This window comes from Cyprinus carpio, chromosome B18 (genome assembly GCF_018340385.1).
Source record: "Cyprinus carpio isolate SPL01 chromosome B18, ASM1834038v1, whole genome shotgun sequence".
Lineage (NCBI taxonomy): Eukaryota > Metazoa > Chordata > Actinopteri > Cypriniformes > Cyprinidae > Cyprinus > Cyprinus carpio.
Genome location: NC_056614.1, coordinates 23,092,535 through 23,113,288, shown reverse-complemented (window position 1 = coordinate 23,113,288; position 20,754 = coordinate 23,092,535). Strand labels below are relative to the sequence as shown.

Genomic DNA, 20,754 nt, shown 5'->3' with positions numbered 1-20,754 from the left:
GCATGTTATGTATGTTTATTAAGAATAAGTTTTGTAATAACCAGTTGTTGATAACCACTGATGAATATTCAGATTTGGACCTTTGAATGTAGACTTTGAGAACTCCATATAGCCATACAGGCTGTGTGTGTGTGTGTGTGTGTGTGTGTGTGTGTGTGTGTGTGTGTGTGTGTGTGTGTGTGTGTGTGTGTGTGTGTGTGTGTGTGTGTGTGTGTGTGTGTGTGTGTGTGTGTGTGTGTGTGTGTGTGTGTTGTTGAGGTCTTGCAAATACTCATTTACTGAACTCACTACGGTCACTAAACAATTCCCTCTACTGGTCAAAAAATGAATTTGCAACAGTTTGACAGAAATCATTTTTGTCTAGTACAAATACTGCACACATTATTAGGTTATTATTGAACTGAGGGAGAAAATAAAACCGAAATATATTTTGGGATTGTCTCATTTGCTACAAAGATCAGTCAGTTTCGAAATAATATAAAAATAGTGGGTGAAAGGGACTTAACATTATAAAAAATCATAATTTAATTGTCAAAAAGCTTTTTTTTCATTTATTTAACAAAAGAGTTAATTTATATGTATAATTTGTACAACAATACAATACATAAAACTCATACAATATCATATCAGCTTGATTGTTGTAAAATGAAAACCAACGATAAAAATAAATAATAAATAAATAATAAAAAAAGTAAAATATGTATGTTTTCGTTTGATATAACAACAACGATATTAATGAATAAATGAACGAACGAATACTTTACATGTATTTCTGTTATGAATTTATACGTTTTTTTTTTTTTTTTTTTTTTTTTTTTTTTTTTTTTTTTTTGCTTAATAACAAACAAACAAAAAACATTATAAAAAAACACAATTGTCCAGTACATTCAGATTCGGCGTGAATACGGGGATTAATGTTAATTTAGTTTATTCACTGTAGGCTGTCATCAGACAATAAAAAGCCAGCAAGTGGGCGTTTCAGAAAATAGCGGAAGTTATGAATAATTATGACATCACTTCCCGGATTGTGATCGCAGCAGGAAGTGATGCCAAGTCTTCCACGGTGGCTCCTCTTACGTGGCAACGCGTCAAACGACCGCGAGACACCGAACACAAAGAGACAGAATATTCATTAAAACACTTTCTTTACGGTTTCGCTTATTGTTAGGGTTTAGGGGTTTTCTTTGAAGTCATCATGGGTCTGACCATCTCGTCGCTCTTCGGGAGACTTTTCGGGAAGAAACAAATGAGAATACTGATGGGTGAGTGTTTCAAGTCTTTCTGAAAAACGTCTGTGGTAAATATTCATGTTTAAGACGAAAGGGATTCTATTTGAGTGTAAAATGAAATTATTTCTAAATTGCCTTCTCTATTATTAATTTACACATTGGAATTCAACAGTGAATGTGATATTTCTTGGGTAGTGGCTAATGTTAGCTTGCTAGCTTCAGGTAGAGCTCGCGTGAAGAGATAAAATCTTAAATAATACACACGGTTGTGATGAATTTGACAGCTAGAGGTCTTTTCTTACATGTTTTATTTTTCAGTGGGCTTGGATGCTGCAGGTAAAACCACGATACTTTACAAGCTGAAGCTGGGAGAGATTGTGACCACTATCCCTACTATAGGTGAGATTACACCATCATTACTGTGATTGTTCTCCATTTTCTGCTCACTCTTTCACAATGTGATTTCTGTTGAGTGAGTCTGATTGTGAGTCAATGTGAGTCTGATTTAGGACTTCTCATCATTTTGATGACCAGTGTCTTTTATGTCACTGCCAATGCATTAACAACAGAATATATATATATATAAATATATATTTACAATATACATGTACACTGGTCAAACTTTAAAATAATTACTTTTTTTTTTTTAATGATTAAAAAAAAAAGTATGTTCTGCCCACCAAGGCTGCATTTATTTTGCCAAAATCACAGTAAAAACAGTATTGTGAAATGTTAAAATTTAAAGAAACTTTTCTATTTTGCTATGTATTTTCTATATATTTTAAAATGCATTTTATTCCAGGCTTCAGTGTTACATGATCCTTCAGAAACGAAATCCTTCTAGGTATTGGAGCTGACAGAAGGCTGGATGGCTTCTGCTGTTAATTCACCTGTCACTAATCCCTCCCTTAAAAAACATCACTGACCAATCCTACCTTAGTGACTGTCACTGTCTGCCACATTATCATAATCAACAGTATGGTAAAACTGTATTTCAGGTGCACTTTCATATTGTTTCTTAGTGAACTACAGTAACCGAGGGACCAAAGGGTCAATTAGACACAGTCATCAGCTGATAATCTCTTAACAGCCGAATTGAATTGGACTGGCTGATATATTTGTGTATCACAATTCTCGTTGTAGCCAGTCAAATATATTTTGATGTTATGATTCACCTTGAGTAAAGCTTATTTTTTTTTTCCTGATCATGGACAGGTTTTAACGTAGAGACAGTTGAATACAAGAACATCTGCTTCACCGTGTGGGATGTCGGCGGTCAGGACAAGATCCGTCCTCTCTGGAGACACTATTTTCAGAACACACAGGTATGGTCTAAGTGCCACTTAGCTGTTTCTGGATGCATTTATTCAAAGCAACTTATAACGGATCAGTTACAGGAGCTGTGCTGTTTGAGCATCCTGCTTTAAAATCACCTTAAAATGTAAAACATTTGTTGGGTTGTGCTGTGATCTTTTATAACTCAGGTGCATTTGTGTTGGCTATTCATTTGAAGCATGCTATTTTTTTATTCCTTTGTCCTCAGGGTCTGATCTTTGTTGTGGACAGCAATGACAGAGAGAGAGTGGCCGAATCTGCAGAAGAGCTTTCTAAAATGGTAAGAATTGCTCTGTTTTCAGCATTCACTTTAATCTTTGGATATAACATCAAATCTGTATAGCACTCGAAAACCTGTCAGTGACCTGAATTGAGATCAAGTTACAAAATGTATTTACATATTTACATTTATGTTCTTGGTGGAGATTTTCTTTCCAAAGCATCTTGAGAAAAGTCCATGTTATATGTTTGTGACGTTTGTGCTTTTATGGTGTGTTGCGGTCATTTTGACTAGCATCCCAAAAGTACTAGTTAATGTTATTAATTACTGACTTTGATCACACATGGTGTAACAACTTTAAAAAAAAAAAAATTTTGGTTTCAAAGGTGACATGCCTACAAAAATTGCTTATTTCTTCTTATACTATGTTATTACCAAATGCTGGATTCAGTATTTTTATCAACCTTTTTTCAATTAGCAAAGGTTTTGTATTTCTTTCTGAAGTTATAAGCCCTGTTGATCTGAGCATATGCACCTCAGTTTTTAAGTGAACATTATCCACAAATAATGTTTTTCAATTAGCAAAGGTTTTGTATTTCTTTCTGAAGTTATAAGGTGTGTATGTATGTATGTATATATATATATATATATATATAAGCCCTGTTGATCTGAGCATATGCACCTCAGTTTTTAAGTGAACATTATCCACATATGTTGCCCACAGCTCACACTTTTCCCCTTGTATTTTTATTGTTTTATGATATGTAATGATTTATTGACCTTTTTCCATTTATACAGTTGCAAGAAGATGAACTGAGGGACGCCGTGCTGCTGGTGTTCGCAAACAAACAGGATCTGCCTAACGCCATGGCTGTCAGTGAACTCACAGACAAACTTGGGCTGCAGAGTCTACGCAGTAGAACGGTACACACACTTAATCAAGTGACTCTAACATGCACTTGCTTAAACATTGGCTCCTTTCTGATTGTCCATTGTCTGTTTCCACAGTGGTATGTTCAAGCGACCTGCGCTACACAGGGCACTGGACTCTATGAAGGACTGGACTGGTTATCAAACGAGCTCTCCAAACACTAGTGTGCCTGCTCATATTGGCGAGATGCGTGTGAACTTTAGAAAGATGGAGTGTGGGTTGATAGACTCTCTTGAAGAACGTGAGTGAGTGAGTGTGTGCGTTTGTGTGTGTGGAGGAGCTATCAAGTGTTCAGCATCATGTCTAATCTATCTTATCTGTCTTTTTCTATGCTGTATTCCTACTAATGTTCTTTTAATTTTTTTTTTCTCAAAAAATCTTCATTGTTTTCATGACCGTAAGATAATGCTTAAATTGCACGTTTACTTGATAACTGTGAGAGCATTATGGCACAACAGAACGGAAGTTTGGGAGGAATTCCAGGTCGAGGCGTCCCTCTCGTGCAAGTTTGAGGTAGTTGTAGCTTAAAAGCGAGTAAAGACCCGAAAGGAGCCATTGTGCGCTGACGCTCACTCCAAGATCCCTGTTGCAGTGCTGCCTAACTTGACTAGTGAGTCGCAGGATTCGCCGCTTCATGAACATTCCATTTCATGGCAGTTAATTTTATTCCAGGGGGTTGTTTTACAAAGCTACACATTAACTTTTGTTGCAGAAGCCTCCTAAGTCCTGTTTCAGAGACTTTGCCACCAACAGATTCTTTGGAACAAAATGTTACATGAAGTATTGACAGCAATATGATTGATTAGCCCAATGATCGCTTACCGCCTTTGATGTTAAATACCTCCATTGAACAATAAGCAAGTAAATGTTTTAGTTGAAAGCATTTGAACAGATCATAGTACCTTGCCTGATTTTTCTGAGGTAGGTAGGACCGGGATGAAATGTTTCTTCATTCTGCTCCGTTTCTTTTCTCTTTTCATGTCAAACGGCTGTATGTATGTTAGCTGGCACCTTTAATATCAGCGATTAAGGTGCATTCAGTGAGAATTTTGTATAGGACACTCCAGTACACCAATAAGGTCCTCCATTTCCTGCACAGGATTTGATTTTCTTGTATTGTTCACTTCTGTGGTGTGGCAAAGGAAATACTTTTTCTTGATCTGTGTGTGAAGGTAGGTCCATGTGTGTGAGAAAATAAATATCTGATAAAAACTAAATAGATGTGTCGTATGCAGGGTTTTTTGTTTCATTGATATACTCTAGTGACACACCTCTGAGAAAGAAATCCATCAAGATGACTTCAAACCATTGCATCTATATCTTGGAAGACCTGAGGTGGAAATTTTCAGGACGTTTTTATTTTTGGGTGAATTATTTCTTTAAACACCGCAAGTTTAATCTGTATTGTAATGGGGTGTGTTGTATATGAGAGCTACCACTGAGATGCATGTTTATTAAACATTAAATAATAATGTTATTAACTTTAATACACCATAGACATAACAAAATCATTTTAATCTGCTTTTTGTTGTTTCATGAACGTATGAAAAAAGCAGAAATATCTAATTGGAAGTATGCACAGAGAAAAAAATAAAAATGTTGTAATCAAAATAAAGGAAACATTTGGTTTAGCCCAGTACTTTTGTAATGTAATGAGTAATGACAGTGGTTACCTCACTATGACAGAATAATATGATTGAATATTTCATGTTCTTGTACATCAATGTGTAAATGGTAAACTAGCTTTTGTTTTGTAAAAAAAAAAAAAAAAAGCTTCACTCAGTGTATTGAATATATGAGAAGGACATTGACATAGACATCCAGTTCTAGTGCCTTATGGATTCCCACATTGACACCCTACTGCATTATTCCCATATTCACTATCATACAAAACTGCTGATCATAATTATCCAGCAGGAAATACTTGCATTTCACAAAATTACAAAATAAATGACATCGTCCATTTGTAGTAATCATTAGAACATACATTTTGGCACTGGGCTATAGCTCAGGATTTCTAGATCAATGGTACATTTCACAAACTGCTGATATTGCACTTGCAAGATTCAAGAGATGAATGTCATGCTTTACTTAAAAGCTTCTGGATGTGATTCAAAAACATTTTTGTAAATGAAATAATTATTCTGGCACCACTAGGATATATACTTTACGAAATCATAGCAAAAGAATAATGGCTGTCAAGAAGCCAACTTTTAAAATATTTATAACTCTGAAGCCCAAGAGTAATATCATATCTTCAATCCGTTATTTGTATAGTTCACGTTCACCTTCGACTGACAAGATTTTCATAATGATAGGCTTTTATTACAAATAAAACGTGATATTACAAGCCCATACTGCTAGAGAATATCATTAATAATTGTATTATTATTATTACCATCATCATCATTAAGCAATTTTAACAGTATGTGAACCTGCTTGTTTTATTATGCGCTGTTCTAAAATCTGTAATTATGGAAAAACTCATCGGAAGTGGCGTTTCGTCATTTCTTCCATGTGACGTGGCACGCAAGCGCAGAGCCGACAGGGTTTCCTGACACCCGACGAGCATCACACCGAAAAAACTTTAGACATTTGGATTAATCCCGTAGTTTTAGGTTGATTCGTGTCCTTTATCATGGGTCTGACCATCTCATCGCTCTTTAGCAGGCTGTTTGGAAAGAAACAGATGAGAATTCTCATGGGTGAGTGTTGAGACTCATGCTAGCTCAGCGTTAGCCAACTTTCGCAATTCCGTCATTCTCCGGAATCGTGCTGATAAAATACAGTGGCACTGTAACTGCTTCCTCTGCTTCAGGTCAAAGTAGGCTTTTCTTCACCATGTAGAGAAAGACTAAGTCAACTGCGCATTTATTTACCTGCTAAATTATCTTGCGATAGGATCCCACAACCTTTGAATAAATTATTTTGGTAAACAGTTTTAACGTAATACCAGTAACAGATTATCGACAGACCGTTTAGTTTAATTTGTGTGTGAAGTATATAATATATTCAGGTATACTGTACTGTCTAATTACTGTCATAATAACTCTCGTATTGTGTTGTGTGTCATGTATCAATGAATATATTCAGTGCCCAAGACCTCTTTCACTTTTATGAAAAAATGTACATTTTGGCTTCACTGAATATTTTAAAAAGTACAGAAAATGCTAAAATGCAATAACACTATTATTTACTTATATTTGACCATATTCCACATTCATAAATGCAAGTGTTCTAATAAAAACGCAACTGTGTGGTTTTGTTGACTGGCGTAAGACTGTACATACTATTGAGTAAGACTTAAAATAAATAAAACCTAGAATAAACGACTTTAAAGGTTTGTCAGCTTTACAAATAGTGTGTGTGTGTGTGTATATATATATATATATAAAAGTTTTTTTTTTGGGGGGGGGGGGTATTTTTGTATGCATAATCGTATAATCTTTAATATTTTCAGTTGAATTAAAGAGCATGTCTAATATTTATGTTTAGATATATATTAGCGCACTGTTTTAGTATGGTATACTATGAATTTTAGTATTTATTAGTACAGTATAGTACTGTTCTAGTATACTCTGTAGTGTTTTAACTAATATATAGTACAGTTCAGTTAAAATGATGCTCTAGTTTATTGTATTACCTACAGTAGTATGCTATAGAATAATATGGTTTAATGCATATTTAGATAAAGTCTGTTTAATGGAATAATACAGTGTAGTTTATATCCTTGGCCATTTAAGATATGAGCTCTTCATTGAGTATTTAGGAGATATACAAGACAGGCTGCTGTTTCTGTCTTGTATATTAGAATCTCATGTATTTTTTCTGCTTTACAGTGGGGCTGGATGCTGCCGGCAAAACCACAATACTGTACAAACTCAAACTAGGAGAAATTGTGACCACCATTCCAACCATAGGTAGGAGGACAGGACTGGTTTTGATTTGACTGTGATCTCAAAGCAGTTCGCATGAGTAGATATCATACACGTGGCTTCAGTGATGCCTGAGTGTCCTGTCTTACACCACAACATTCAGCCAATGTTTCATTCAAACGCAGAACTATTCCACTTAATATATTGTATGTCACTGCATTTCTTTTGGACAGGTTTTAACGTAGAGACTGTTGAATACAAGAACATCTGCTTCACCGTGTGGGATGTCGGCGGTCAGGACAAGATCCGTCCTCTCTGGAGACACTATTTTCAGAACACACAGGTATGGTTTTGATGTGTATTCATACAAAAGGGCACACTTACTTATTATAGTCCTTGCAGAGACTCATAGCTCTTTCTGTTTTTCTCTTTGTCCTCAGGGTCTGATCTTTGTGGTGGACAGCAATGACAGAGAGAGAGTGGCCGAATCTGCAGAGGAGCTTTCTAAAATGGTAGGGTATATTATTGTGATCTTCTCAAATGGCGACTAAGTGCAATGAATCAGGACATTTGTGGAAGTGTTTTGTTTGCCTAATGTGGCTGAGTTGCCTCATCGGTGTCTTTTCCTGTGCGGATGTGCAGTTGCAGGAAGATGAACTGAGGGACGCCGTGCTGCTGGTGTTCGCAAACAAACAGGATCTGCCTAACGCCATGGCTGTCAGTGAACTCACAGACAAACTTGGGCTGCAGAGTCTGCGCAGTAGAACGGTAACACCGGCATGCTTTACCTACTCGCTAAGATTTTTTTTTTTTTTTTTTAAAGAAGTCTCTTATGTTCTCCAAAGCTGCATTTATTTGATGAAAAATACAGTGATATTGTGAAATATTTTTACAATTTAAAATAAATGTTTTCTATTTTGATATGTTTTAAAATGTATTTTATTCCTGTGATACGAAGCTGAATTTTCAGCTTCATGACTCCAGTCTTCAGTGTCACATGATCCTTCAGAAATCATTCTAATATGCTGATTTGCTGCTCAAGAAGCATTTCTTATTATTATCATTGTTGAAAAACAGTTGTGCTGCATAATATTTTTGTGGAAACATTTTTTGAGGAGATTTTCAGTTCAAAAGAACCAAAATATATATATATTTTTTCTGTCTTGGCTTCTTGCAGTGGTATGTCCAAGCGACCTGCGCTACACAGGGCACTGGACTCTATGAAGGACTGGACTGGTTATCCAATGAGCTCTCCAAACACTAGTGAGGCTGTTAGGATGAGATGGTGTGTATGAACCAATGGAAAGGCTAGAGACTCCTCTTAGAATTTTAAAGTGTGTGACACAGCTGGAAACTGGGGAGAAAACATCAAGCACTCTGCGCCTGTCTTAGCTTTCCTTTTCTATAATATATTTCTTTGCCCAAGGTTATCTATTTTTTTCTTATTTCTTTTGTTTTAAATTCAACACAAATAACTTTTTTTTTTGGTCATTTTGCGAGAGGAACAATGTTTTGAAGGACCTTCCTTCGCTATGGCTTTTTCAGTTTCTCAGAAAGTCCTCATTCAAAACCAGAAACACTGGAGTCCCTGATCAGTGAGCAGGGTTAATGGTTTTGCTTTAGTCTGATCAGCATAGTTTATCTGAGAATTTGTTGTCAAGCTCACTGGAGTTATATTTCAGAACTGGACTTTACACGTGGAGTCGTTTGGCGAATCAAAGCCGTGCCTGTTCCGTCAGTAATTGTAGATATGCAAGCTGTAAAGTTTGTGACATTGCATTATCCGCTGTAGTGTCGTGGAGTCCTGTGGTCCTTCTAAACATTATCCTTGTCTGCATGAATTTACCTCTTCTGGGTCTTGGTTTAAAATCCCCTCATCAGTAGCACATGGCATGAAAAGGTTACGTTTTTTTCCACACAATCCATTGTTGTTTGTGACAAATGTTTGAGTGACCCAGAACACTGGTTTTGCTGTAGGTCCGAGTCAAAGGAAACATGATGTTCATTAGCCGCAATGACACAATGAAGTTCTTTCCATTATAATTTAAAGTTGAAATTAATTGACGTGTTTTCTGTTTGTCATGCCATGTGAAATGTTTGGCTCAGGCGTGCTTCTTGAGCTTATCATTATATGTGTCTGAATCTGACTGCTGAATGCAGGTTTAATGTATTGATGAATTCCATGTCTGGTTGAAATGGTTTGCTTTCCTAAACTGATGTGTAACAGATACAATCTATTTTACCCTATTATCATGTCAAATTTGTTTGTGTATTATATGTATCATATTGTTTTAGAATAAAACATAATCGTGAAAGTATTGTGTTGAATGTGATAAATCTATTTTGCTCCTTAAATGCAGACTTTAAGATCATGTGTTCCTCTTTTTGAGAGCAAAAATAGTCATTGATTTGTGTTTTCGCCAATTAAAAATTGAATGTTTATAATTTTTCTCAAATCAGAAGATGTCTCTGCATCAGTCCAGCAGTTACTGCATCAGTCCAGCAGATGGCACCTGGAATAAAAAAACTAGTCAACTGAGCACTACCTTAATTATTACTACAGATATATAACTAAACGATAGCTAACAATAAGATAATTGTGATGAAGAGATATATTTGATGACTTCTATAAATGTTTCTGTTTGAAGTGTGTGTATATACTCTATATGTGTATATACATACATAATATGCATACTGCGTAGTGTTTGAACTCAAACTAATTGCATTGTGTAGCTATTGTCAGTTTTTGAGAACAGAGAAAGTAAACTGTGCAATACTTTAAGTGATGTATCATCATAGTTAAATATTTTACAGTTTGTTTGCAAATTTAAAATTATGCAAATTTAGTAAACTTGGTAAAGGTACTCTGCCCATCCCTCTCCATTAAGTGCACAAGTCATAAAAATAGCGAAGAAAGTATGTTTAGTGCATGCAATGAGAAACTTACTAAGAAAGGAAACTAAGAGCAGAGCAGTTTTTTTTTGTATACAGAGACTACAGGAGCCGCCCTGTTGCGTGTGTTTGTTTCTTAACAATCATGATTAGATTTGGGTGTGGAGATCCTTCCAGGACTTTCCAGGGCAAGACCTGTCCAAATAAATTACAGGAGGCACCAGTTTAAATGTACATTTATAAATGTCATTCAGATACATTTTCTGAGTACAAAGTTTATGAACTGCAACATTATCATCAACTGCAATCCCACTTGATGATTTTGATATGTTTGTGTTGATTGTTTCATTAGAGGAGTTCCTGCTTTGGTAGCACTTGTTATGTGAGGATATACACACACAAACATGGACATGATTAAAAAAAAAAAAAAAAAAAAAGAAAAAAAAGGATTTATGTAAATATTATAAAAATGAAAGAATTTTTTTTTTTTTTTTTTTTTTTTTTTGAGAAACTGTGTGGAGAGCTGTGCGAAGCTCTATAAATTATTCACTGAAGTCACAAGGTAAGCATCATATTACACCTAAAAGTTTCCCCACCTACATTTCTACCAGCCCATGTTTTCAGTATTCTCAAACATTTCAGTGTTCTGAATATAAAAGGAGTGAAAGCAATTGGTCAGAAACAAATGTTGTCTCAGCAAATAGAGTGACTTTTAGTAGATGTTTAAAAGATTTTGGATGTTTTATATATATATATATATATTGAATATATGCAGAAATGCCATATGAAACATTAAAATAAAAACGTCTTTAGACAAGTCACTGCTGTAGTGTTCACTTTATTGACAAACCAAAACTGATGAGGAGAGGGAGGAGTTTATTGAGGAAATGTTGTTGAGTATTTAAGCGAGAGGAAGCAGAGACTGGTCCTTTCTATCCTGCAGACTCTTGTCTGAGACGGAGTGGAGATGGTCTGCTTGTATGCTGTGATCTAGTGTGCAGTCTGGTGAGTGATCCTGTCTGTTTATTTGCTTTTTAAAACTTACAGCAGTAATAATCGCATACTTAAAAAAAAGCCTCTTTTTCTGTGATCTCTTTGCTAGCTATGAAAAATAGGGAAGTTGTGGTTGTGTTACGTAGCCTATAATGAATAAACACCTCCGCCCATTTGTCTAATAAAATGTACAATCCATTTTTGTCTGCTAACAAGTGAGAATTAGACCTAGTTTTACCGTAGTCTCATCTGATTAAATAGAAAAACATCTCCTACTTGATAGATAAATTTTTGATCATCATGTTCGCAGATTTATCTAGGGGATTATATTGCGATTTGTTTTCTCAGAAGGTAGTTTGGAGTCTGTTAATAAGTGGTTATATTAAGTTTTCTTTTTCTTTTTCAATTTTAGCTGTCACTAGATGACTGCACACGAGTTGTGACGTAACGCTGCCTAAGGATCTCTTTCGATGCTTGCATTTATTATTTTGTAAGTATGTTTCACACTGAATTATTATTATGATAATACTAATTATTATTATTAGATCAATCCTGTATCTTTGAACTTTAGATATAATAATATGTTTATTTAATAGATTTTGAGGAGGAGAGGAGGAGAACCCAACTGCCAAGGGATTCGGGCACTCGGGTCCGCTGCCCTGTTCTGGAGCATTCTCTGGCAACACTGGATCTCTGGCCGGGGTCCAGTGGACCTGCAGTGAACAGCGCCAGGTCTATGACCCGCTGACGAAGCACCAGAAAACTAGAAGCAACCAAAACAAACAAACAAGAAAACTGAAGCCGACTACTACCCTTAACCCCATCCCCCCAATCCCCCCCCGCCCCCTTTGGTCGGCTTCTGGTTGTCTGTTGCTTGGTTGGCAGGCTATGGGGATGGCCTGCTGTAAAAACAACCAGTTTTTTATTTTATTTTATTTTATGAAGGCTGAGCGCAATTCTTCCCAGAAAAATCAATAAAAATGGAAAAACCTGAAACTGAAACTAATGTCTGTGTTTTATTTCATTCGAGTTATGGAACACTTTTTAAAGAATAGCAAGGCAAAGGAGATATATTTTTAAAAAGTCACTGACTTCAATTTTATTTCCCAAAATCTTCTTTTGTGTTCCACAGAAGAAATATATTCATAAAGGTTTGGAATAGCATGGTAACTTTCAATTTTGGATGAACTGCTATCTTCCAAATTCATGAACATTCTTGACGTACTAACCTCCTTGCTCAGTAAGGACAGAGACCAGTAGCAGAATCAAATATAACTTGCTTATTCTGTGTCCAAAGTACACAAAACCTGGTGCAGTCAGAAACCCTGCTAAAGAAAAGGCTAAAATAACAAAGCAATACAACACAAAACAATAAGGTCTCATTTGTTAACATTAGTTATTACATTACCTAATAGTGAGCTAACAATAAGCAATACACTTTTACAGCATTTATTAATATCTGTTATGAATTCATGTTAGTTTTTAGTGCTTTTACTCATGTTAGCAGATACAATTTTAAATTACTAAATGTTAAAATTAAGATTAAATGGTGTAGAAGTAGTCTTTATTATTAGTTCATGCTAACAATGTACTAATGATAACAAATATAACTCTATGTTAAAGTGTTAAACTGATTATTAATACTGATAGTATTTGAACCTGAAACATGTGTTGTCTCAACAAAGGTAAAAGTGAGTTAGATTCATTTTAAAATGCTCAATATAAAATGCTGTGTTATTCACTAAGAAACAACAATGAAGGCTTCCTGTAGAGGGAGGGCTGACAGAGAATCAGAAACTTACTGAGGAAATGAAACTTATGAAAACAACAGATGTTCACAGGTCAGATGAGGGCGGGAACAGTGTACCAGTATAAATTACACACAGACCCACTGATCTGTCCTTTCCAGAGCCTTCTGCTGCCAGATCAACAAGGTAAGATGACTAGTTATAGTGAACATTTCTCATAATTATTATTATCATGATTATTATTTAGAATAACATGTTTTCTGTCATCGCAATTAAATGACTTAGTAATGCACATTTTTTTTTTGGTGGTTTGTTACTGTGTAACCATGGAAATTGAATCATCTTTACAGATTTTATGGCGTTTCCTCTGTGGGAGATGCTGTGGAAACTTGACTGGTCTTGTAGCACTAATGTGTGAGTACATTATATGTTTTTCAGACTTTTTTTGAGCTACTGTAAAAGATAGGTAACTAAAAATAAACCGCATAGTGTTATATCCAGTGATGTCATTCAAATGCATTATTCAGTAATATTGTTTTTTAATACGTTATGTGGTTATACGGTTGTTATATAATTGATATTTGACACAATCTGCATTTCCTGTAGCTCAATGGTTTTGTTTTTTGTTCTAGCATCATGAAGGAGGCGGAGTTTATGTAAATCCTTGCTGCCAGGGGTGAGGTCATCTGGCCCAGTGCCATTCAGAGGGGAAACCCATTTGTTGGTGCTGTTGTCCAGATGCGCAGAGGCCAGCGCAGTCTGCGAAGCCTAACACCGCGTGACGCCTGACAACCTATGCGTAAAGCCTCAAGTCTATGAAAAATGCCGACAAAAAGCCAAGAACCGACCATAAAAAACCAATGCATGTGATGCTAACTAGTGAACCAAGAAATCTCTTTAACACATTGCTGACTCCTGAATAATGCTACAAATGTTGACTCCTGAATAATGCTACGAATGTAAAGTGAAGAAGTTAAATTTTGGTGAAACCTTTGGTTTCTGCATTGCTTGGTTGGTTGGTCTGGGGCCCAACTGATAAAACAAAAAGCCCCAGAAAAAAAGTACAAAAAAAATAAAATTCTAAATAAAAATAGTAAAATCTGCAACAGAAATTCATATTGTGTTGTGTCTATTTTTGTTTATCTGCCAATGATTGATGATGATTTTATTAACCGTAGCACTTCTTACACAGGCCACTGAAAGATTGTTTAGACACTGTATAAAAATAAAAAAAATTAATCATTGGTGAAACAAAGAATATATAAGTAAGTTTGATAACACATTACAATAAGGTCCCATTAATTAAGAAAGAGCAATACATTTGTTACAGTGTTCATTGATCTTTGTTAGCATTAGTCTTCATATACAACTCATGATTTTAATAATGAAGTAAATGTTGAAATTGAAATTAACTAGGATTAATACAATTCAGCCATAAATTTTCTTGCCATGAAAATGACCACAGAAGCTGGCGTGGCGTTAAACACAAACAAACAAACAACTATACTGATTATTGTTTTAGATGTATTTATCACTGCTAGTTTGTGTTAACTTAATGTAGTTTACGAATGTCAGCAAATTGAATTTTGTAATTGCTGCCAGATGTATAAAATATATAAAGTTTTGTACAAAACAATCAAAAGCATTGCATATATTTGACGTAAGTATAACCAAGAGGCCAAACATGATCAAAACTTCCTTCTACAGTATGTGTCACTGTCATTCCTGACACAAGACTATCTTTTCTAATCACACTATAATAGGGCTTAAACTTTTTGTATCTGAATTGTAACATGATAATTTATATAACTGAGAACATCTGAAATTCCCCACAAGTAAAGTTTAACTTTCACTTTCGTTTCTGTGGAAATATTTCCTCTAATGTGTCTGCACCGGATTGGCTGCTGCAGTTATGTTCTTTGAGGAAGTGTGAGCAGTTTCTGTAGGAAGAGTATAAATAACGAATGAAGATCCACTTCACATTAACTGCACTACTCTGCTCTGAACCTTAAACAAATCATCAGCATGGTAAGTTTTTATTATTATTAATTATCCCCTTCAAGAAAATTATAAGTATATGGTAAAAATGTTATTATTATTATTGCAAACTAGCAAGTATGCACATTTTTTATGATTTGTGTGAGTCCATATTTATGTGAAAACACTTTTTGTAGTGATATGCAATGATGTTTAAGATGAAGCAGAAGTTTGTCTTTTTTTAATTATATTATCATCCTTAAATTTAACTTTTTCATTTCAGCAGCTATTTCGAATCACACATTTAAGTATGATTTTAGGTTTGACATGATGTTGCAATAAATATCACTTAATCTAAATCTTTAATGTATGTATTAACTCAGCTTTAGATAGATTTATAGATATTGATTGAGGATAATAGACAGATAATGCTATTGCAAGTGTCACGGCAAATGAAATACATTTAAGGACATATGCACTAATGTGTCTTGTAGGAATAACTGACACTATGCTAAGGGCATCTGCTATCATATTATAGCGGAGACACAGACAGTTTAACTATACTGTATTTTAAGTTAACACTTAGTTTGTGCATGTTACCTTAAGCTCCAAGTTCAGACTATTGTTTAATATTCACCCCACCTCTGTGTAGAATGTGTTTATGTAAGAGGGTGTGCCAGGTTCCTCAGGGTAAAGATGGGTGGATAACTCAAACATACTTGCGATATATAAACTGATAATCTGCAAGTAAAATAATAAAATAACTTAAATCAATATCACCATTTATTTATTAGTCAAGTAGCTATTTATTAGATGAGAAAATGCACCCCATAACTGTGACAGCATAAATAAAAATAAGACATTTAAGGTTCATAAATATGCATTGCATTGTTTTCTTCAATCCACAGTCCTAAATTAAATAAAACACTCTGTATTGTACTTAATTGTGCAACATTCTGCAACCTGCTCTTATTTTTATATTTATTTAATCCATTTTTAAAATTACAGACGGGATTGTTTTTCAAAAACATTCAAGTGTAGAACTGAATGTTTGAAAATGAGATTTGTTCTGTCCTGTTTTGGTCTGTCACGTTGTTAAATTGACAATAAAGTGTGTTATATAAGGTGTGTTTTATTTTGACATGGTTGTAATGAACAACTGAAATAAATTAATTATTATATTTGGTTGAACTAAGAAAATAAGCAAAAGTAGGTTGAATGAACATTAATTTTGGTACTGTCCTTACTTTTATAAAGATATTCCAACTAAACTTGATAAATCCACTTTAAAAAAGTGTCTTGGTCAGTAAAATTTAATTGCACCAACAAAACGTGACATTCTAGGTAAATTAAATGTAACTGAGTCAAAGCAAAAAGATAACTCATTAAGTTAAAATATAAAGTAAATATAAAATTTATAACAGTGTATCTATCTGAGCAACAGCGTTTGTTCTCCATCAACAGATCTTATCCGAGGAGAGTGATGAGGGGGATGACGACGACGATGATGAAGAAGATGATGGAGGTGCTGGAGTAAGTGTCTGCTGCCAAGGGTAAACAACTGCTCCAGACCTTGATGCAGCCAGTGTTGAGAAAGACCCAATAGCACGCTGGATCAAACAAACTGTGTGCAATTGCTGATACAAGCCAGCAGCAGCCAAAGCAATCACACAGCTTCAGTTGTGACAAATGTCACAACCCAAGTATCTCCCACGCCATGTGTGTCCATGGCAAGCTTGACACGTAGACAATGACTCCTCCATGGAAAACGATGGAACTCGCAACTTTTCCGCTGTGCAGTGGCAGCACCATCGCTTTTCTTCAGAACGGCTCTGCTTTCCTGTCTGTTTGTGCAACCCTGAAGAAACCATGGAGAGAAGAACGAAATGTTCATGGAGAGGTGATCCCTCATGAGAGCTGCTGGTCCAGAGGTTGGACGATGTGAGCCAGTTTTTTCTGTGATCACAATCGTCCTGATTCACCATTGTGCCACCGAGCAACGCACATGACTCCAACGCAGGACTGACTGTTTCTGCAAAATGTCTACAGTAGTCAACAATCCATTAAGATACAAACAGAGAATGGGCTGGATGGGCATTTTGTTGATGTACTAATGGATGCATGTTGCTCACATATTTACAGGGAGGTCTTGCCCTTTTGAAGCCCAAGTGTATTTGTTGTAAAGATAATATTCAGACTATAGCTGCTTGGTCCAAATAGCTCTCCAGTAAAACTAGCAGAAGGTTTCTGGAGCAGCGGATCAGGGTTAGAGGTAAAAGCCCACTGTTTTTTTTTTCTTTCTTTTTTGATGTTCTTTTACCTCATTTTGATGCCACATCAACGCCGCTCAGCCATAGAGAGTGTGATCAGAGCGAGATGACATGTTCACCAGAATAGGTTTCACAAGCACACTGGTTCTGCAGGTTGTGCTGACTTGGTTGAATCCACTGGTTCAGATATCTTACTAACAATACACAATATGACACACTGCTGAATTTCACGCACAGGTGTTATCGCAGTGCTGTTGAACAAAAGTTACACAACATACAGTAGGTAACGTACCTGTATTGAGACACGATCTCATACAGAACAAGGTCTTTATCAAAGGACCTATTAAGATCTAGCCAGAAATGAAGCCCAATAGATGCGACACAACATCAAAGGACATCATATCCTATTGAGCACTTATTGTTTTCTTGGTTATGTGGCGAGGGGATCATTAGCAAGTGATCTGTTTAGTCATTATAAATGATGTTCTTAGAAATGTCATGAATGCAGATGGATTTCTGTGCATTTGTCTGCCTAAATGTATCGCTTTCTAATGAGCTACACGGTAACTCCCCCTAAATAAAGTAATGTTGTGAAAAACATATTCTGTGTGAATGTTTTTTTTGTTTTGTTTTTTTCCCCTGATGGAGCTAATCTCTAGTTTAGTATTTTGTATTTTGTACAAGTATGTGTCATCTGTCATACATTTTGAAGATTTTGAGGTAAATTAGAAATATTTTGGAACATATATGGCGTTATTTTTTAGTCAAAAGTTATGAGCGTGTAAGACATGCTCACGAGCACATTATGTTATTTCACACGCGCAAAAATGAACCTTCAGCTGGCATGATAAAAGTACTCGCGCACAAATTCAACAACCGAGAGGTGTACATGTAGCTGCGAGCGAGCGCCATACTCTCATGGGTTAACTCTGCTTGTACAGTGGAATCCTGCTCGCGGAGTGCTGTTTTGCTCGCGCAGTGGATTTCTGCTCGCTCAGCTGATTTCTGCTCCCTCGACTCTACATGACTTTTGACAATTTGGGGGCGGAAACCAAGGAGGGCACTGAGGGTCAGGGTATATTCTGGCAAACCGTTTACCAATCACGTTTCGCAATCTGCAAAGCAAATTGTGGTACACGCCACTGCCAGCACGCGATGGGTAGCTCGCAAAGCACAATGTTCCTCCGTGTTTTCTCAGCATGATAGCATAGAAAGTACGAGGTTTGAGAAGTAGAAGGCGGGGCAACAGTTAAAACATTTCAAAGTTAAAGTTCATAGACAAGTTTCAGTCAAATATTTATGGTTTAGACCTATAACAGAACCCAGTGTTAAAGTAGAGCGCAAACAATTATATCTGGAACATTAGAATACTGTAGAGGCTATATGCGGTCACTTCCGCGAATTCATTGCGGGCTAAAGAAAACGATTTTTTAGGGATCACCTGCATATGTCCAATAACACGATATAAGAAAAACCAGACATGGTTTAAATGTCCTTTGAAATAACGCTTGTTTTGGTATGGTGGAAATTTTAAGTAGCCTAGATCATTAGTTATTACATTTACATTTAGCAGACGATTTTATTACAATAAAAGCAGTCAAAACTAACAAAAGAGCAATACAGTGCAAATGCTATGACAAGTCTCGGTTAGCCCAACGCAGTTAAAGTAGCAAGGTTTTATATATATATATATATATATATATATATATATATATATAATATATATATATATATATATATATATATATATATGTATATATATATATATATGTATATGTATATATATATGTATATGTATATATATATATATATATATATATACTTATATATATAATATCTATATATGTATATGTACTGGATGAAAAAAGTTAAGCAAAGTAGTCCTAAGACAATATCGCATTTTAAATTTAGGTTTTAGAACAACTTTGATTAGCTAAAGGATTTGATCCGCTTCAAATGTTGACTACTGTATACACACATAGACACACGCAAAGAAAACAAGTAGTTAGAATATAAATATATAGAATATAGAAAGTAAGTGTTTTTTTATGAAAAACAAGTAGCCTAGATATATATTTCTATAGAAAACGAACAGAGAGCAAGTAGAGGGTCCTGTTTTTTATTATTATTTAAATGCACACATGTAAACAAATGTACAGAATTATGTGAAGTTACATATTTACATTATTTTTACAGTTACATTGTGTGGCATGATGGGTAAGCAGTAGTTTTCAGAAGTGAATGGGGGGGGGGGTATTTTCTTGACGTCATCAAACCAAAGTCACAGTAAGCGCATCAAGTGGTATATCATTCCTGAATCCTGATATGAATTAGTCTTTGAAAGGCCCATTATTATACACAATTTAGTGACCAGTTATTAAAGACAGACACTTGAATTTATCACTGAATGAATCAGCATCTTGAACGAACAGATTGAATAAAAGTCTTCTTTATTAACACAGTGACCGCCACCTAGTGGCGATATTACTTTCATAAGTATCATAAAGTAGGCCTATCATTTCATTTTGTCATTACATGTTTCTGTGTTAAAAATGTTGTACAAAACATTAATCTCATTTGATTATAGTAAATGCATGTACAGCCCTCTGATCAGCATTAAACTGTAAACAGGCCTACATCTAAAAGCCACTTCAGACACAGCTTCTATCTCTGAAGGCTTGATAAATACTGATTAACTGCCTATTGTCATATTACATGTATTCTAATTTAACAATTACATTTAATAATTTTAACATTAAGGATGACATACATATTTATGCCTAATATGACATTCTGTTTAAATGGTTAATAAAAATCTGTTGCCCCTAATAGGGAAGTTAATTTCTGACACTGATAGATTCATCTCTGGTTTATTTCTAGTGATTGTGAGTGCAGGTATGAAGAAAGTTATTGAGGGATGGTTATTTTTTTTTTTTTATATATTAAATTAATTAAAAGATTGGGATTAAACCCTTATTTTATGCTTATTCATCACAAGGACAACAGTCTTCTTTAGGCTATTCATTTATTTTATGTGAGAATTAAGAATAAAAAAAAATTCTGCTGGCAGAATTTGAAAGAATATAAATCATTAAAGAACTTAGCACAAAAATCTGCAATTATCTTAAAGTCATTAGTTATTTTCCTATCAATACATAGTTGTTGAATAGAATTTTTTAACTTGCTACCCTTCCCAACCTAAAGAAGTAAGCAGCTGAATTCTGCTCACCCTCCTCCAGCCAATTCAGACCAGATCTGATAAAGCCATGGATTTACAGTAGGCC

At 35.2% G+C, this 20,754-nt stretch overlaps 2 protein-coding genes and 2 long non-coding RNA genes across 4 annotated transcripts; all 4 read left to right on the top strand.

Annotated features, from left to right (window-relative positions):
• The first annotated feature begins 1,012 nt into the window (after positions 1–1,012).
• On the top strand, positions 1,013–4,080 carry LOC122140465 (ADP-ribosylation factor 4-like). Its single transcript, XM_042744436.1, has 6 exons — positions 1,013–1,262; positions 1,548–1,628; positions 2,445–2,554; positions 2,773–2,844; positions 3,583–3,708; positions 3,793–4,080. The coding sequence occupies exons 1-6, from the start codon at positions 1,196–1,198 to the stop codon at positions 3,877–3,879; spliced, it is 543 nt and encodes a 180-aa protein (XP_042600370.1). The 5' UTR covers positions 1,013–1,195; the 3' UTR covers positions 3,880–4,080.
• Positions 4,081–6,218: 2,138 nt separating this feature from the next.
• Positions 6,219–9,908, top strand: LOC109108884 (ADP-ribosylation factor 4). The gene is made up of 6 exons (XM_042744437.1): positions 6,219–6,420; positions 7,555–7,635; positions 7,824–7,933; positions 8,031–8,102; positions 8,233–8,358; positions 8,768–9,908. The coding sequence occupies exons 1-6, from the start codon at positions 6,354–6,356 to the stop codon at positions 8,852–8,854; spliced, it is 543 nt and encodes a 180-aa protein (XP_042600371.1). The 5' UTR covers positions 6,219–6,353; the 3' UTR covers positions 8,855–9,908.
• Positions 9,909–11,336: 1,428 nt separating this feature from the next.
• On the top strand, positions 11,337–12,477 carry LOC109108887. The gene is made up of 3 exons (XR_006157144.1): positions 11,337–11,487; positions 11,888–11,965; positions 12,072–12,477. It is a non-coding gene; the product is annotated as an uncharacterized LOC109108887 (long non-coding RNA).
• An 806-nt stretch (positions 12,478–13,283) lies between these two features.
• On the top strand, positions 13,284–18,070 carry LOC109108886. Its single transcript, XR_002020978.2, has 4 exons — positions 13,284–13,409; positions 13,574–13,637; positions 13,856–15,251; positions 16,665–18,070. It is a non-coding gene; the product is annotated as an uncharacterized LOC109108886 (long non-coding RNA).
• The last annotated feature ends 2,684 nt before the right edge of the window (positions 18,071–20,754 follow it).

What these genes read in the sequence shown, in the direction of transcription:
- LOC122140465 (XM_042744436.1), top strand. Translation starts at nt 1,196, where the DNA reads ATGGGTCTGACCATCTCGTCGCTCTTCGGGAGACTTTTCGGGAAGAAA. An exon ending in ACTATTTTCAGAACACACAG is followed by an intron (nt 2,555 to 2,772) that starts GTATGGTCTAAG and finishes CTTTGTCCTCAG; the next exon opens with GGTCTGATCTTTGTTGTGGA. An exon ending in CAGAAGAGCTTTCTAAAATG is followed by an intron (nt 2,845 to 3,582) that starts GTAAGAATTGCT and finishes CCATTTATACAG; the next exon opens with TTGCAAGAAGATGAACTGAG.
- LOC109108884 (XM_042744437.1), top strand. Translation starts at nt 6,354, where the DNA reads ATGGGTCTGACCATCTCATCGCTCTTTAGCAGGCTGTTTGGAAAGAAA. An exon ending in GACCACCATTCCAACCATAG is followed by an intron (nt 7,636 to 7,823) that starts GTAGGAGGACAG and finishes TCTTTTGGACAG; the next exon opens with GTTTTAACGTAGAGACTGTT. An exon ending in CAGAGGAGCTTTCTAAAATG is followed by an intron (nt 8,103 to 8,232) that starts GTAGGGTATATT and finishes GCGGATGTGCAG; the next exon opens with TTGCAGGAAGATGAACTGAG.